General features: G+C 36.1%; 1 protein-coding gene across 3 annotated transcripts in view; it reads left to right on the top strand.

Annotated features, from left to right (window-relative positions):
* NSF (N-ethylmaleimide sensitive factor, vesicle fusing ATPase) overlaps positions 1-19035 on the top strand; it is a 64335-nt gene that overhangs the window by 23103 nt on the left and 22197 nt on the right. For all 3 annotated transcript variants that reach the window (XM_034415991.2, XM_034415992.2, XM_034415990.2), the window contains exons 8-11: positions 2951-3106; positions 13204-13403; positions 17521-17686; positions 18731-18805. In XM_034415991.2, the coding sequence (XP_034271882.1) occupies positions 2951-3106; positions 13204-13403; positions 17521-17686; positions 18731-18805 (597 nt within the window). The remainder of the gene's footprint in view (positions 1-2950; positions 3107-13203; positions 13404-17520; positions 17687-18730; positions 18806-19035) is intronic.

Below are 19035 nucleotides of genomic sequence, written 5' to 3'. Positions count from 1 at the left end.
CCATTATTTTCTTTATTCCTTCTCATTCTTGTTTCCACTTTTCTGTTGTTCAAATTCTTGCAGCTTGCAAATTGCCCATTCATTGAGCACTTTTTTTTTCTCTTGACCCCAAAGCCATTAGCCTATTGCTATCTAGATCTTCTGACAATGGTTATAGGGTACCATTGTCCAATATATTTCCCATAATAACAAAATACTTCAGCAGAGTTCTTGTTTTACTCCTCCTTAAGGCCTTTTGGAGAAACTAACGTGTCAGGGGCCAGCATTCAAGAAAATAGATGCCAAAATACAGCCTATGAAATAGGAAGAATGTGTGTGTGGGCATGTGCACCGTCGCCAGCTGCTCTTCTGGTTTGCGGCGTGTGCCAGCCAGCTGGTCTTCATGGGTGCCAGAGTGCCAGAAAATGGCCTGAAAACTGCCCGAAAAACAGCTGGAAAACAGCCCGGAAAACGGCCTGAAAACGGCCCAAAAGGCCTAAAAACAGCCAGAAAAATGGTCCAAAATGGCCTAAAAACAGGCATGCACATGCTGGCCAGCTGGTCCTCTGGCATGCGCACATGCATGTGCATTCCGGTTTTGGCACTCAATGCTGAAAAGGTTCGCCATCATTGCTATAGAGTGCTAGGAACAATGAGAATTAGAATGCAAGAGCAAGAAGAACTGATGAAGAAAACAGGGATGTAATGTACATGTAAACTCCCAAAATGGATTTTGTCAGACTCCATCAATCCTCACAGCACAACTGTCCAAAGCATTCAGGTGTTCTAGATCTCAGTACCAGTACATTTTTCAAACCCATTCTGTAATTAACCCTTTTGGCTGTAGATTTGCTTTCTTCCCCTTTTTTTATCCTTATTTCTTACCTACTTTTCCTTCACTCTTATTTGGACTCATGTCAACTCTTAGTCTTCCTTTTTACTTTTAATCCTTTATTTCCTCTAAATTCCAGTGCCTAGTCTGAGTCATTTATCTGTTCTTTTGTGAGAATATAATAAAAATATTCTTTGAAAAGCTTGGCAGACTTTGCTATATAAATAGTGTAAACCTCAGTTCCCAGAATTCTCAGTGTTAACTGAAAAATTCTGGGTGGTGAAGTCCATACTTTAAAATATACCCCAAGTTCAAGAAGACTGAACTACACCAGCATTAACTCCCTAGGTGATGTACTTTACAAATTATAGACCTGCTAGATTGGCTTTTCAAGGTAGAAATGTAATGGAAGGCAGAAGGGGGAGTACATTAGTTGGGTCTGAATAGATTGTTAGAACTCTGAGCCATTTGTAACAGGCCAGTCAACATTCCTGATTCCCAAGTGTTGTAGAAACAATGTTCTGTCTTATCTTCAATTATTTTACTCAAATTAAGAAAATAGATATTTGTGTGAAGGGGCTGAACTCTATCAGTTTAAAGCACATTTCTGGGCCCCAGAAGAGTTACCATGTGAGATTATTGCAGGAAAGAATTTAGTGTTATGGAAGCTTCTGCAACAATAAACAGGCATATATAAGATGATGCATATTATTGCAGCCATTAGTATGTTTTTTTTAATTTATTCTTTCCCTTTTAGTATTAAGAAAATTATGAGACTGATTTTTAATTCTAATTTGTTTTCAGAATGAATTGATGAAATGATGGGCAGGATCTAGTTCACCAATAACTACTATGTATCCTGTGTAGAAATATATAAGTAACTTTCTGTGTGCCAATTAGAATGATTTATGGATAGAATGATTAGATATACTAACTAGCCGCTTAATACATAGTAGCTAAATATATCCTCCCCACCACCACTTTCATGCATTGAAAAAAATATATTTTTACTCTTTTCTAATTTCTTAACATTAACCTTGGGTGATAATATTAATTTATAAACTTCATTCAGATTTTTGACTGTTACTAATTGCTATTTCAGATTAATTAAGTCGTTATTGCAAACAAATTGTTGATGGAATCTCCTGCACTTGCCAAAAAAAAAACAAGGGTGTTATGCCTATTATAAACTTATTGTGCCTCTCTGTCAGTCTCCTTATGCCAAAGTGTATGGTACAGGAACCAGAGCTCCTCTCTGAGGGAGATGGGTGGATAAGAAATATGAAAGATAGATAAAGAGAGGGAGCGAGGGAGGGAGAGAGAGAGAGAGAGGGAGAGAGAGAGGGAGAACATTCTTTGTTTCTGCTTCAACCTCAAGTTAATCGTGGACAGATTTCTAGTTTAGCATTGTTAGAATAGTATTCTTAGAGGAAAACTGCTAAAATGATGGAAGACACAATTGCTTAGATGACTATAGTGCTTTGCAGTGTTTTCAAACATATTTCCAAATATATGAAATCTAGAAAATTGGGTCTCCTAAACAAAAAGAAAAGTAAGATTTCAGTATTTCAATGATCTTTCATAACCTATCATGTCATGAATAAACATCAAAAGTTTAGCATGATGTACTGGACTGTCCCAATTAAAAAATATAGAAAATAGTGCAGTCTCTGTGATGTATTATTATATGGTTCTGTGACTTATTATATCTTATTATATACTTTACTTGTAAAAAAGAAGAGCAAAATCTTTTAACTATCCAATTTAAAATAGTGCTTTCTGTTTGCATGGAATCTATACATACATACGTTATTTATTAAAACATGAGAAAATATGGGGATGAAAGCTTGGCTAACTAAATTCTTGTTAAGTCTGAAAGATACATGTATATTTTGTTTGAGTGTGTGTATACATGCAAACACATTTTAGACAACGACAATATTTTCTATTATAGTGAAGTTATCTTCAGTCTTTCAATCTATTCTTAACTAAATGAGTTTGAAATAATTCTTAGCTCATGTTCTTAATAAACTGCTCTATGCATCAGACATATGTAATAGTGTATTTGAAATTTATTGTAGCCATCTATAACAGTTCTGATTAAAATTATTGGTCTTGAATTTGCTCTTTTTTCTGCAGGCAAATCCAAAACTCGGGAAAACCGTCAGTCTATCATCAACCCTGATTGGAATTTTGAGAAGATGGGTATTGGAGGCCTTGATAAAGAATTTTCTGACATATTCCGAAGGGCGTTTGCCTCTCGAGTATTCCCACCTGAGATTGTGGAGCAAATGGGTTTGTACCAAACATAAACATGAGTAGATGTTATGATATTATATGACCCCAGTGCACATCACAGAAATTACAGCCCTGCCCCAAAAAACACAATAAGGGTCAATGCAAGGATAAAAATATGGATTGAGAAAAATGAAATATAAAAACCGTCATAGCAAGAAATATACAAAAGATTTGTGAGATAAGAAAACTAAAATATAATTTCCCCATAGCTTTAAGCTAGCTAAGGTCAATAAAAATAGCTGGGTGGATGATAGAATGCTCATTGCACAATCAACAGGTGCTCTAAAGCAGCGGCCTCCAACCTTTTGGGCACCAGGGACTGATTCCATTGAAAGAGGTTTTTCTGCAGACTGGAGGGAGTATGGTTTTGCGCACTGCCTGCATCCCGCGGATGGGGCTTCGCTTGTTGTATGGCCCAGTTTTTGGCATGCTGTGGCCCGGTGCCGATCCATGCTGGGGCTTGGGGACCCCTGCTCTAAAGCTTTGAAATATATTCAGTCTGCCAACATAGCCAATTCAATGTTTGCTTAACTTTAAATGTTTGCTTATGTGGCAAGAATTAGAAATTTCACTTAGCTGAAGTGAAGACTTAAAAGGCTCCTATGATATTTAATCACTTTCAAGTCAATCTAAGGAAATGGACAGGATTGGACAAACTATTCTTTCCTACAAAACAGTTCAACTAACAAGATGAAAATTATACCATTTTTACTGTTTCTAGGACAGTTTCTAGATTGACTATTCTGCCAGCTTAAATGTCTGATGATTCAAGCATACTTCTTAATTAAAACTGGAAACGTGCCATTTGTATGCTTCAGTATATTTCATTTTAAAGTGCAATAAAGAACACGAGAGAGCCAGTTTGGTGTAGTGGTTAAGGCATCAGGCTAGAAATTAGGAGACCATGAGTTCTAGTTCTGCCCCGGGCACAAGGCCAGCTTGGTAACCTTGGGCCAGTGACTTTCTCTCAGCCGTAGGAAAGAGGCAATGGGTAAACCACTTCTGAAAAATCTTGCCAAGAAAACTGCACGGACTTGTTCAGGCAGTCTTCAAAAATTATAGAATGGAAGGGGAAAAAATACAAGATGTGGCAGAGATACAGTGGGCAGCCATTGCTTGTCTCATGGAGTTGTTCTACCTCAACCAATACACACTTCTTAAATTTCTGTTGGCTACGAACTCAGTTAATTTTTTAGAAGTCAGCAAACTTGTGACTTCCTGACAGAGGATGATGGGGTCTCTTATAAGTCTCTTATAGCCTAAATGCTTGTTTCCCCTGACAAACTATAGTCTTTTTCAAATAGAGAAGTTGCTTTTTAGTAAGCAAAGCTTCCCATTCCAGTTCCATTTTCTTTTCGACAGTCTCCTCCCTTAGGCAAGAGAAGCTTATCTGAAATTTGAAGAAAAAGGCTGCTTCCTGACACCCATCCTTTTTCTTTGCATTAGTTATAACTTGCTTTTCCAACTATATTTCAGAGCTCAAATGCCAGGTTGACATCTGTTCAGGTTTACAATAATTCATGAGGGGAAAAGAAAAAATTTGAAATCTGTGTATAGCAGGAGAAGATCTTTTCTCTCTCTGTGTTTTCCTTTCTCTGTTCTTTTGCCTTACAAATGAAAAATGATAAATGTGCCAGCTGTATACCTGGCGGGATTGATCATCTGTATTACAGTTTGCTTCAGAATAGGGGTTCTATAACTCCTCCATTTGTAAAATGAAGTGGGGAAAAAACCGGAATATAAATCAACTACACTCTGCTGAATCCACAAAGACATGCCTATTGTGAGCCCATAGATGTGGACTGGTAGAAATTGGAGGTAGCTTTCACCCTAAGATCAGCTGTGAAATCCGGCCGGATCTATCTGGCTTGAGTGAACCAGTAGCGCCGGCAGCAGGAGGCTCCACCCATCCGCCAGGACGTCATTACGTCCGTTTTTGACCCTCTGCGCATGTGCAGAAGGCTCTGCGCATGCGCAGAAGAGGCATGTGCACATAGCACACACGCACTTCCCCACACTCCCGTTCCCAAACTGGTAGCGAAGGTAAGTGGATTTCACTGCTGCCTGAGATCATCTTGTCTACCTTTGAAGAAATAGTAACTACTCAAGAATACAGTATGAAGGAGGAAGAAACAATTTTGTTACAGAGAAGAAGCTGCATTGACTCCTCTTCCCAAATGCCAACTTGATCATTTCCCAGATCATGTGATTTTCATTGCAATTTTTATTTATTCACACATAACCTTGAATATTTGTGAATTAAGGGCCTTAACTATCATTTCAATGATCTAACCATTTAAGGAAATAAGGATCTTCCTACACGTAATACCCAGAAGTGTTTTCCATAACTGCAATTTCTAGGAATGTTAACAAATACTGCCACACCATAAACCTGAGTTAATGAAAGCAATGCCTGACGTGTAGATATTGTAATCAACTTCAAAATAGAATGGACATGTGTGTTTTGATACATTTACTTGTATCAAAGAAATATATGACAAAAAATAACACTAGATTTATAGCTCTGTATTTTACAATAAATATCCATGCTAGATTTTTAAAAGCTATAGAAAATTGCTAGCAATTGCGGATCAATAATATAAAATTTAAAATTTGATGGCTGAAAGTAAGGTTAAGTGAGCTGTAACCCATCAATGCTGGTGGCCTATCCTGTAATCTTCAAGCACGTTTTGGGCTGCCTTCTCATTTCAAACTCTTAGAAAGTTAGGCTGCTGGTGTGTCTCCTCTGCGGCTGTGATTTTGCTAAAAGCCTAAAATTACAGTAAATGAAATGTAGTTAAATAATAATAATAAAAAGCAAGCTCTCAGTCCCACTTTTGGGCTCAAGTTATGTTTAAATATGTGCAATTTTTATTTTTAGCCCAGGGCTTTTCTCAATACGCATTAGGAATTCTTGCTTTAATCTGATTTTCTTTTTGTTTGCATTCCATCAGAAGAGATAATTGTTCTCCAGTTTGCATAAATCCTAGAGGGTCTATTGGTTCCAATTCATCTTCTTTCATTGTCATTTTTCCTGCAGGTGGTCTTGGTTTTACTGTAGCACTGGAGGCCAATAGATATTACGCTTAGACACTTTGTAATCACTAGAAAGAGTCACTATGCATTTAGCTATTATCTTATCTGCCTTAGAATAAGTTTATTTGCTCTGACTCTTTATCATTGGATATGAGTGATATAAGAAGGCCAGAAATCTCTAGAACTTGATTACAAAAATGGTTACAGGAATTTTTAAATACATTCTATAATACTGTCATTTTCACTGAGTTTCAGTATATTTTCTGGACCAATGTCATGTGTTGGTATAAGCATTTGGGACTTTCAGTCTGGACAATAGTTTCCTTAACTATGCAACTTGTGTAACTTTTCATTTTAATTCCCACTTGCAGTCATGCCTAAATACAGAAAGTACATTTGCTTACATTTGATACAATATTCTCCTCATCTCCAATTTGTACCTTTCTTGTATTTCACAATTGATATTTGAAGTATAATCTTCAAACATGTCACCTTTTGCTTATGAAACACTGTAAGATGTTATAGAAATGATACTATTAGAATTCTAAAATTTCTTGGCTCTCTCTCTCACTCCTCTCCATGTAAATATCTGTGACTTCTGTAAGCTAACCTATTAAAGCAGCTGTCCTAAATTTACAGCTTTCCAGGCCTATTGTTTTAACTACACATCCCATTGTCCTTAACCAGCCATATTATTGTGCCTAATAATTGTGTGTTAACATTCTTTCCCCAATGTGGTTTATTTCTGTTATACAAGTGTCACTTAGCCATGCACTGAATAATATGAGAAATGTGGCAGTTTGAATGAATGGGATATTGGGAGCTAAAGCAAAACAAATAATCCTGTAAATGGCATTTCAGACTGGCATTTGCAAACTAGCTTAATGATGCGGTTATCTCCTTTTAATTTGTATCAAATGTCAAACTACTGAGAATGGCATACTGACAACATTGTCTTTGGACCTTGTAATATCTTTTTCTGTTATTTTGATGGGCATAGTTTCCCATGTGAATTGTGTGTTACAAGTGGGTGAGCAAATAATTAAAAACTGGTGCCCTGTTTAAGGAGTGACCTTTGATCAGTAAATGATGGTAAGCAGAGGCATTTAGATACACCTATCTTAAGGAAGAGGCTGAGTTTTAAATGCTGTCTGTTAACAATGCTGACATTTGGATACACTGCCTGCTTTTCTCTCAGAAGGGAGATAAGATGTAAATGCAGGTATTGCCCCAGTGCTAGAAGAGATACAGAGTAGCTTCATTTTGAAGTTTGTCATCACCTGTCTATTTGAAAGGAGGCCTGTCTTCATGTTTTTCAGGGTCTTCCATGTTGGCCAGGTGGGAACATTTTGTACAGAGACTGCTATTGGGTGCAAAGAGGTGAAAGTGTGGGGGAGGGCTCAGCTGTAAAGTGTGTGCTTTGTATGGAGAAGGCCCCAGGTTTAATCTATGGCATCTCCAGCTCCTGCAGTTCCTGCCAATCAGCTCTACTGACTTTTTACCCTTGCTGATGTAAATACTAAACTCTGGGCAGCCTTCTGATAACTGGTAGATTCAGAGCAGATGAAATATGGTTCTTTGCAATAATGAACAGTTTTAATTTTAAAAGGGGGTTAGGCAACTTTATGGAGGGGGAGAGAATAGCTCCATTAGTACTGTTAGGCCTCAGGTGGACTTTCCTATATTTAGAGACCTAGTGTGGTTACCCCCATGGCTTGCTTCCATTAGAATTATTAATTACAAAGTACCATACCCGTTTAGGATAACTTGATTTCATATGTGGCAACTTTATAAATTCATATTGCTTTGTCAAGAATGGCTTCAAAACATTTGTTTTCAGTGCATATTCCCCATTTTATAATCAAAATTTATGAGATGAAGTAGGATTTAGGGATTGGGCTGCATGTCTTTGTTAAAATTTGCAGCAATCTAACCAGTACACAAGTAAATAAGTCAGCAGGATTCATGTATAAAAGAAACTTCTTTATATACAGTAATATAAAGCATGATGCATGTATGCAATATGTGCAGAAGCCAGAACCAGAACTCAGGATCCAGAAGCACAGAATCAATATAACAGAAGCAATAATGCAAGAACAAACCAATTCTTATATACATAACAGTTAAGCTAAGCCACGCCCAGGCTCCAAACTATCTGAGTCACCAAACAGTCCCCATTGGCTGACCTGTTGCCATGTCTATTCCAATTCATGAACTCATACACTGACAGTCTTGAACATGCATATGATCTGCTGGGTTATCTCACCTGGTTTGTGCTATCATTTCTGAAATTTCTGAATAGCAGTGCCATTGTCCATAAGGCTGGAAGACTACAGGGGTTTTTATTATTCAGTCCCTGGGCCGATAAAACAGAAACTTGTAATATTGGTAGGTTATCCTTAACCACTATTTCAGAAGAAAGTTATATGTAATGGCCAGAGATCAAGGATAAGAGAGTAGAAAATATTTCTCCTCAGATCTCTTGATTTGATGGACGTTAGTTTTGCAAGTAGTCTGTTTCAAAAACTGTAGCAGAAATTGACAACTCCCAGAGAATTATAATACATTTATTGCTCAGCTGTCAGCAAAACCCTTTTCCTGAATGCTTAAATTTACTCTCTTCAGAATTAAAATTGATGCCAGGCTTAATTTTAATCTTTTATATTCTACAAACTAAGACAATATCTTGGAAAGTTTATAATAAGAATTATATGAAAGGGTTTCATTAAATTTCTGATATGATATACTTTGAATCTCAACTGATATGGAAGTGATAATCTATAACCTAAAACTATTAGAGAAACCAGTGGGGACAGGTTATTTAACATAGTTTATAATTATGTTTTTTCAAAAAGCCATATGTAAGACATCTGTGTAAAGAGTTTCAGGAATTTCAAGGAAATTAAATGCACTGGAAAAATGTACACTTTCTGAGGGCCATTAGAAACAAATGTAAATATGTAGGTAAAAGAATGCTAGTTTGGTGTAGGGATTAATGTGACAGACTAGTAATCAGGAGACTATGAGTATTATTCTCACTTTACACATAACTCAAGCTGGGTGTCTTCGGGCCAGTTACCCTCTCTCAGCCCTAGGAAGGGGCAATGTCAAATCACTTCCAAAAACCTTGTCAAGAAAAATTAAGGAACTAGTCCATGCAGTCACGAGGAATCAAAAGGCACACACAAAATAAAATAAATATTAGGTATAGGAGGATTTGAAAATAAAAATTAGAAAATAAAGATATTGATCAGATATTCTTCACCAGTGCTTGCTAAATTGCTGTGTAACTTATTGATTGTGAAGTTCCACACGAAGTCTCATGAAAATGAAGGGACAAAAGCCATTTAAGTAATTTTGAAGGTTTTTTTTTTTTTTTTTGCATTTTTAATCAAGGAAAAAAATCAAGAACCTTTCCTTTGCAAAAAAGATGGCAGATCTATAACAGAGGTTACAGAATCTGAAGCAAGGCCACATCTAAACTGTACAGATTTATAGGCAAACTCCTCTAAGTAGTTACATTAACTTCAAAAGAATCTTTAATAATTTCATTTATTTCTTATATGCATTTACGAGATAGCAAGAAGACCTATACAAATTGGGAAATGTGCATAAGAAAAGTAGCATATGTTTGACAAGTTCACTAGCACATCCCTATTTATAAGAGCTATAGAATAGAATAGAACTGAATGTGTGGACCAATCTTTAAAGTAACAGCCCTAAGAATCTAATATTGGAATAGTAATCTGGTATTCTTCAGGGGTTCTGGATTTCAATCTTAATCAATCTGCCTAGTAGTATAGGACTGTGGAAGTTGTAGTATGAAACATCTGGTGAACGTCAAGTTGCAAATCTCATTTGTGCTCTTATAGCAATAGTTAATTGTTAACAGTATCTTTAGCACTAAAAAGAAAAGTTTTGTTTTCTGCCAAGTCAGTTTCCTCTCTACTGAAGTCCTGTAGCATTGAAGTTTCTGCCAGAGTAAATTATTGTTATCAGAGAGGATTAGTGTGCATAAGCCCTTAAGAATTACTTTTGGTATCACAATCAAATGAAAATTAATATATCTATGTGGATTGTGCATCTCAGTCATTCTAGTTACATGCAGTTGCTTGATAATGGCATACCTCAAGTAGATGAGATTTTGGGTGTATCCCTTTTACCTTGTTGCCTTTGCAGTAAGAGGCTAGTGTACAGCATCAAGGGATTACATTCACTGGCTTGCCTGGCAACAGAAATTCCCTAAACTTGTTTGTACAAAATCTGTTCTGACTTGTTCATAGCTTTTTTGTAGCCTCTCTCATCTCAGCAAAATGGGATTCCCCTTTTCTGGCATCACTCATCATTCAAATCCCACCTCACTGATTTTTGGCTACACAAGAGATCGTGTTCCCTATATGCTGAATTAACAGGTTCTTCTTTGACACTAATTTGACAAGGATCACCTTTAATTTATCACCACCTTGCTGGTTCATATGTATAATTAGTCTTTCACCTCCACTATTTTTTCTTTCCTTCCCCCCATTTGCACTGAGTGTTTGCTTTTCTATCTGTCTCTCTCAAATACCTAAGAGTTGACTAATAAATTTTTCTCTATCCAGCTCCCCATCAGGGTAATGGCAAAGCAGATGCATTAGAAAAAATTACAAATGTCAACAGTATGAGTCATAGCCATTATTGGTTGCTATGACTCAGCCCATCTTAAAATGTTATTGCCTTTCCAACTTGAAAGCCCACCTGAGCTAAAATTCAGAAACTTGGTATAATATCATTCTATTAATTCATCTTATTTATTGAATTTGTATATTACCTATTTTTCTATCAAATGATTCTGGGCTTCTTACAATACCAGAAATATCAGAATAAAATAACATAGGATTAAAACATTACAATATCTTCCTCTTCAGAAAGATCCCAAATCTTGATTGCCAGAAATAAAGTTAGCCCTTTTGACCGTGCTTCCCTTTAGTCGTCTGCCAGTAAGTTTATTTTCATACCCTAATACATAAACATTTTCTATGTTTGTGTTTTATATACTCTTTTGTTATAATTGTTATAATAATACAATGCATGAAGCCTTGTATTACACATAAAAGAACAAAAAGCCAAAAAAACATTGCCTTCCCTAAGTATTGGAAAAACTGGAAAATCGTAGCCATTCTCTGTTTGTGGTATGGCCTTATCCACTTTTCTTCATCTTCTCACCTGTTGCTGTTCTCTCACATGCATATAGATGTTAGGTGTCATACCTAGCATCAGAAGGTGGCTCACTCATCTTAATCAATGTTGCTGTTTAGTACATTTTCTCTAGACTCAGGTGACTGAGAATGGTTAGAAACAAGATTACTCAGAAATAATTTTCTTATATATCCATTTCTAGATACTTCTTTTAGTTACACAGAAATTCTTTATTTTTAAAAATATAATATAAAATGCATATACTTCTCTCTACAATATTCCTGTTTTCTTTCTGGTCCTTCAGTACTTTGAGAATGGAGAGGTAAAATAGTGTACACTACACACAGTAATCTGTACCATTATGCAGAAAGATTTATGTTGAATGTTGTTTTGATCTTTCAATACATTAAGTTGAAAGTTATGCATAAGAAATAACGGAGGAAAAAGTTTACTAGACTGAGTACTGGATGTCAAGAGTATTCCTTAACATCCAATGTCAAAATTAGATCTTAATTATGTACAAAAATGTTATCTTGAATTTTGACATATTTTGTTAATGCCATTCAGCTGATTTTCCTTACACTGTAGCCTAGGGTGATTGTGGTAGCTGGAAAGATTAACTTGGAAAATGTCTGCATTTTAGCTCATTATTTTGCTACTAAGTGTTAAAAGTAGTTTTAAAGGCAAAATACAGGACATTGGTAGATTCTGAGCCTAATAATTAACCAGGTGAGCCATGAAAATTTTAAAGTGTTCACCAAAATTGTGAAGGAAGGGAAAGGATTAGTCTTCTTCATCTCATAATAGCTAGTAATTTTTGGAGATGACTGCTAGAATTGTGTGTCTGTGTAAGTGTATAACATGAGATGTGTGTCTGTGTAAGTGTGTAACATGACATTTAAAAATTTGGTTGCACATCTTTCCCTTGCAATAAAAAAAGCTTTGGGATAGAGCCAGTTCCAACCTTGAATTGTTTAGCCTAGTTAGCATAGAGGGGATAGAACAGAAAAGAGGAAGATGTCTTCTTGCAGTCTAAAACACATTTAGAAGTTTTCTTCCGGAAGCCTCCATGAAGCCCTTTAGTAGCATGTTTCTGTGTAGCTTTGTAAACAATAAACTTGACTCATCAAGTTTCTTAGAAAAGAAATGAAAATCACCCCAAAATAAGGTATTAATTTCAGTATATGCTGGGATATCTCAAGAAATATAAAAATCTATAACAAGAAAATAATTGTGTGACTGAAACAAAAAAGGGAATTAATCTGCTTGAGCTGAGGTATTCTGGAGGAGTTACTGAAATCAGAGGGATATTTACCATGTGTTTCATCCCCAACTCCCCAACAATTACAGGAAGAAACTTTATAGCTCTAATTTCAGATTTCATTCTACAGAAACAAGGTCATGTACCTATCTCTTTGACTTAGTCACTCCTCTCCTTTCACTTACAAAATTTATAGCCTCCACTATGATTTGCTTTACATATTTTTGCCAAGAAAAAATTGCATATACCGGTAGTACTATACCTGAGCTAGTGCATGGATACTGTTATCATCCTTTGCCCCTCAGAAGATAAAAGCCGTTTTAGTAGTCTCCAAAAATGGCTAATGGGCAGATTTGTTGGGTTAGTGGGAATAAGTTCTGTTCTGATCCAAAGCTGTCTGTAATTTTAAATAATAATAACTATGATTTTGAATTGTACTTATGGATGGAAACCTAAGAGTAGTCAGCTGGTAAGATGATATGTTTATCAGTTTTCTGGTAAATTGTGATATAAATAACAAGTAATAATTGCTGCTCTATTTTGCACCCATTATTGTTCTAGGCAAAAAAAGATTTTCTATGTTAGTTTCATGATTGTGTTTTCTCTTCTTTCTTTTTAGGCTGCAAACATGTGAAAGGTATCCTCTTATATGGCCCTCCTGGCTGTGGTAAGACACTTATGGCCAGGCAGATTGGCAAAATGTTGAATGCCAGGGAGCCAAAAGTTGTGAATGGACCCGAAATCCTTAACAAATATGTCGGAGAATCAGAGGCCAACATTCGCAAGCTCTTTGCAGATGCTGAAGACGAACAAAAAAGGGTAATTTAGAAATATGAAAAGAATTACATGGTATTCTGTTTGGGTTAGGATTCAGGCTAGTAGTAGAATCAGCAGAGCATATGTTAACTGCCACAGGATCAACTTGTGGCAACTTCTTTTCTTCATGTCAATAACTATTATTAAGAAATGTGTGGGTTGAGATTGCATCGTTGTATGGTATATTTTCCTCCCCTCATGAACAATGAAATTGAGTAGAGATGGGCAGAAATGATTTATTTTTTTTCCGATTAAAAATAACTAGACCTTGATGAGTGAAAGAAATGGCAAAGATATATTTTATTTTTAACAGCTTCTGTGATGTGCAGTTTGAGATGTAGTAGCTCATGGGATTGCAATTTTGTTAATGTGGGTATTCTAGGGGAGGAAAAGAATTTGGATGTATTCCAATGACTGTCAGTCAATTTTAGAAATCTTTTCATTTGGAAATTTAGCGTAGCAATGTGTCTGGCTACCCTAACTATAGAATGAGTGGAGGAAGACTGAGACAGGAGAGTTGATTCAGTGTGCAGATAGGGCTGTTATTTTTTGTTCCCACAGAGACTAACTAGTTGATCTGAGAAGTCAGTAAATGGTGCAGGGGTACAATAGAATTCTCCAGCAAATGCTTCTCAATATCTGGAACCACTGTGATATAGTAATTAAAGAACCGTACTAGGATTGGAGAAAGAAATCTACCATTAGTTGTGAAAATTCAGTGTGTGATTCTCTGCCCTTCATATACCCTCAGCCTAATTTACCTCAGAGGATGGCTATTATAGAAACTAAGTTCTCCAAAGAAAGTCAGGATACACATCTAACCAATTAATCAAACGATTTTATTTAAAGGCATATTGTCTGATATTATTGGAGGTAATAAATAGCATTTATTATAACTCTATCAAGCCTCCTTTACTTGTCACTTTTCTAAGTATTAAAAAGCTCAAATATTGTACTGCTCTGTGTTTGCCCACTTTTAGATTTTATGAATCTTTGCTATTGAACATTATTAAAACATTCCTAGAATCTGAGTGAACAAAGATGATTCTTACTTCATTTCTTTCATTAACAAAGGCATCCATCATTCTGGTCCACTATTAAAAAGCCACTGCCCTTGGCTCCATTTAGTCAGTTCAAATAAGAATAGTCAGGGCCAATTATGTGAAAATTTCATTTAACAATCAGAGCTGATTTGGGCCAGCTGTCCTTTATATACATCTTACAAACCATAAGCTTTTATCACAATGAACTTCTCACCACAGATTCTAGAAGGACATCATGCTCCAGTTAAAATAAATTTAAAACTTCAATAAAAACATCACAATCTTAAAAAAACAACAACAACAACCTCACCCCAATCTGCTGGTGGCTACAATTCTGGAAAACCATTTTGAAAGTTTGAGAGTTTCACCAAACCCCAGACACATGGAAGCCTATTGACAGTTCCTTAAGTAATAGTCACTTCAATTGCACTGCATAGGGTCACCCTTGAAGACCTTCTGGTAGCTTCAGTTGAGCCAGAATGCAACTACATGGTAGTAGCGATCTTGGTTTATTTTGTGCATGTAAGATTTTTATTACAAGAGGTGTACTGGGGAGCATTTAGCTTCCAAGCACTGTTTAGGATATTGGTTATCACTTTCAGTTACGTATTAAGACATAGGTTTCATGCAATCTGCCCAGGGGTGGATTCTACTTACCTGCGCTACCAGTTTGCAATGGGAATGTGTGCACTTCTATGCATACGCAGATCATCCATGATGACATCTGGCTGGGTGGGTGGAGCCTCCCGCTGCTGTTACTACTGGTTTGCAAGAACCAGACTGAACCAGGACCAACCCACCACTGAATCTGCCCCTTCAGTGAGCTCCAAGAGGGGAGGGTTGCTACAGGTCTCTTTATTGAGACAATGTCAATATCTAGAAGATGCAAGTATTTTCAGTGAAGGTTCCTCTCCTCTGTTCCGGAGATGAAGAAAACCCTATCCTTGTTTTTAGTGCATTAGATCATGCTGCCCTGACTATATAAGAACTGTAGAGATGGAATGGAAGTTGACTGCTCCCAAAGGAGTGATGTTTAGTGAGCATGTTTAGTGAGGGTGACAAGTTATAGATATTTTACTATTGGTTTTGGCCAATATTGATGTTTTTAATGTTGAATAAAGTTTTGTAAGACTCTGGGAGTCAATTGATTGCAGCAGCATAAAATCCCCAAATAATAATTAAGGAAGGAAGGAATCCTCTATTGCGATAGTTCTCAACCTTTTCTTCACTGTGGATCCCCTTTTATGGCCATGGATCATGGCTATGGAACCCCAAAACTTAACTCAGATTTAAATCATAACATTTCTTCAAGCCTTTGTGGACCACTGTTGTGTTGTATTAGATACTCTGCTGCATAATATCAAGGCATTGCCTGAAGTACAAATGGGTCATGCAGCAAAATATATTCCCAAACATAAAAGGAGATATACAAGAAAATAGACAATTCAATTACAGATTCCATAGAAACTTTGAGCAGGATCTGAAATAATTAGTTCATGCTAGACAATCATCAAATGATAGTGAGTTGAGCCCATTCACAATGTAGGACTGGATTCATATAGGTGAGAGCAGTGGTGAGATTCAAAAATTTTTGCTACCAATTCTGTGGACGTGGCTTGGTGGGTGTGGCATGGCTTGGTTGTGCGTGATAGGGGAAGGATACTGTAAAATCTCCATTCCCACCCCACTCCAGGGAAGGTTACTGCAAAATCCCCATTTCTTCCCAATCAGCTGGGACTCGGGAGGCAGAGAATAGTGGGGGGCGGGACCAGTCAGAGGTGGTATTTACTGGTTCTCCGAACTACTCAAAATTTCCGCTACCGGTTCCCCAGAACTGGTCAGAACTTGCTGAATACCACCTCTGGATGAGAGGCTGATCAGCAACTGCAGGAAGAATATGACTTCAATTAACGATTTTCACTAAATCTCAAGAGATAATTAATTTCTCATTCTGCCATGTCAAATATTACATAATTTTGTTTATAAAATAAACAAATTCTAAATGTTATTTGCTCACTTGTCTTTATATATCAGTAGGAACATTCACTTGAAATGTTGATAACATTCAGCAGAATGATACACAAAGATTCAGAAAATCCAAAAATCTAAAATACCAATAATTCTTCTTGAGAAAAGAATTGCAATCCTTTGTGTTTTTAATTCGTTCTGCCTAATTGCAATCCGATAAATACTTCACACTGCATACATTTATCTTTTTCTAATAGCTTTAAGCATTTGTAATTGTTGACTTGGCCAGAAATGGAATTCAGTCAATGTAACTGTGACTTTTGTAATTTACCCGAGTCTTTAGAGTGGATTATATCTATATTTATATGCTACTAGAACTCCCTTGTCTGTTTGCACTATGATGCACCATTAGCCCAAATGATGCATCATAGTGCAAAAATGCTTGAATCAAAGTACCTCAAATCCATTAACTTAATGGTACAAAATCTTGAACCCATTACTGCCATTATAGTACCATCATTACTGTTACCGTAATTGAAATTTCAAGGATCTTCTCATCAGTTGTATTTACAAAGCTCTGGCTGTTGCAGCATCATAACTCAGTTGCAGTCATGTGTTGTGATTTATAATGCTCCCTGCCAGTTTCCCACAAGGAAAGACAGACAAATGTTGTCATTGCTTTTTTGCCCATCCATGTCATTCTATTTCTCTATTTAGGTAAGGAAATACCTTCAAAAGGATGACCCATTGGGTTTTCTAGCTCTAAAAAAAAATGTTCATAAAATTCTGAGTGTACATATTGTAATATTCTATTCCCTAAAATATTTTTAGTGCCCTTTGTAATATTAATAATATTAATTAGTCTACTATTAATTGAGCTGTTCTGGAATACTGAAGCTGGAAATGGATCCACAATAAATGCTTTATTTATGGCCATAAGTGTTATACCAAATGAATATTGAAAACTTGTTCTGTTTATTATGATTAGAATGGAATGGTTCTTTAGAAGCTTAAATACTTTATTCTGTATTCCTTAAAACAGCTATATGATAGCTATTAAAATAAGGATGACAATATTTTAATAACATACTTTGATTTTTCTTCATTAGCTTGGGGCAAACAGTGGTGTTCATATCATCATCTTTGATGAAATCGATGCTATCTGCAAACAACGAGGGAGTATGGCAGGCAGTACTGGAGTCCATGATACCGTTGTGAACCAGCTCTTGTCTAAAATTGATGGTGTTGAACAGTTGAACAATATCTTGGTAATCGGTATGCAGTTGCCTTGTTCTCTTGGGTCCTCTTGAGAGGGAGACTTTGCCATATATTTGCCATATTTTCAGGGAGACATGGATGCAAGATATTTCTGGATGAGGAGAGTGAATGTCTCACTCTTCAGAGTCTTGAGACTAAAACAAAAGTTTTAGAGCCTTAGACAACAGATTAAATTTAGATAATTTATCTTACCTAATACGGAAATTATTTATTTATTTATCTTATTAATATAGCTGCCAATGTCACAACAAGTTAATCTGGACAGCATACAACAAAACTAAAATAATACATTGCAAGCTATTTATATTCAGTCTTAAGAATTATTAACCCTTAATTGACTGATTCTTAGCTTTTTATATTCTTTTAGCAAAGAAATCTTTTGCAGTAAATTTTTATACTATTGTTTTTCAAAGAAGGTTTTAAATTGTAATATTTAAATTAATAACTAAAGGAGATAAAATGGAAAACAGAAAAAATGTATTAAAAAGTTGTGATAATTACTTCAAAAAGAAAAAGTGAGAACAAACCCAAGGAATAATATTGGTGGAAGAACCAGTTCTTTTACTTTATGTTAGTGGGAGTACAAGGCAAGATGTTGGTACTTTCCTTGTCTTTCTTCCTCTCTCTCTCTCCCTCTCTCCTTCCCTCCCTCCCCCCTCTTTCTTTCTTTTTTCTTTTTTTTTCTTTCTTTCTCTATCATACTGTATCTTATATTTGTTTTCATGCAGATTAGTTTGCATATTAATTGCGATCCTATCCACATGTTCATTCATTTGAATAGTAAAACTTGAGACAGCAACTCACAGATATCAGATACATCAACATATCTCTGAAACATAGTTTGGGACCTTGGATATTGCTAGATGTATTGCCTGGTGGGAATGCTATGTTTGATTTGTCACTTTTGCTTAATGGAAACATATAACTATTAAGCATTGTTTGCTTGGTGCCTAGAAGGCTCAAACAGCTAACCTAAGAATCAGATATAGTATCTGGACTCATTCTTTTTCAAGCTAGTAATAATTTCTTTTTGGTGTCCAGGTATGACCAATAGACCAGACCTGATTGATGAAGCACTCTTACGACCTGGACGACTGGAAGTGAAAATGGAGATTGGTAAATAATCAGGGCAGCAATTATTATCAAAACCACAAACAAATGGTAGACATTGGAAAGTTTTGATAGGAAATAATTTGGTAAATATAGTTCTTTGGCCTCAGCCATCTCTCCATAATTTATATTAACTGTTGAACAAGGAAGATGTGCAGTATGGATTCTCTTGAACATTACACTAACATAACCATGATACCCATGACTGAAAAATATTCATAGAGATTGAACAAAAG

The sequence above is a fragment of the Pantherophis guttatus genome, chromosome 4, assembly GCF_059756535.1.
Source record: "Pantherophis guttatus breed Tessera chromosome 4, ASM5975653v1, whole genome shotgun sequence".
NCBI lineage: Eukaryota > Metazoa > Chordata > Lepidosauria > Squamata > Colubridae > Pantherophis > Pantherophis guttatus.
Note: the sequence above shows the minus strand (reverse complement) of the source record. Positions and strands in the feature narration are given on the sequence as shown.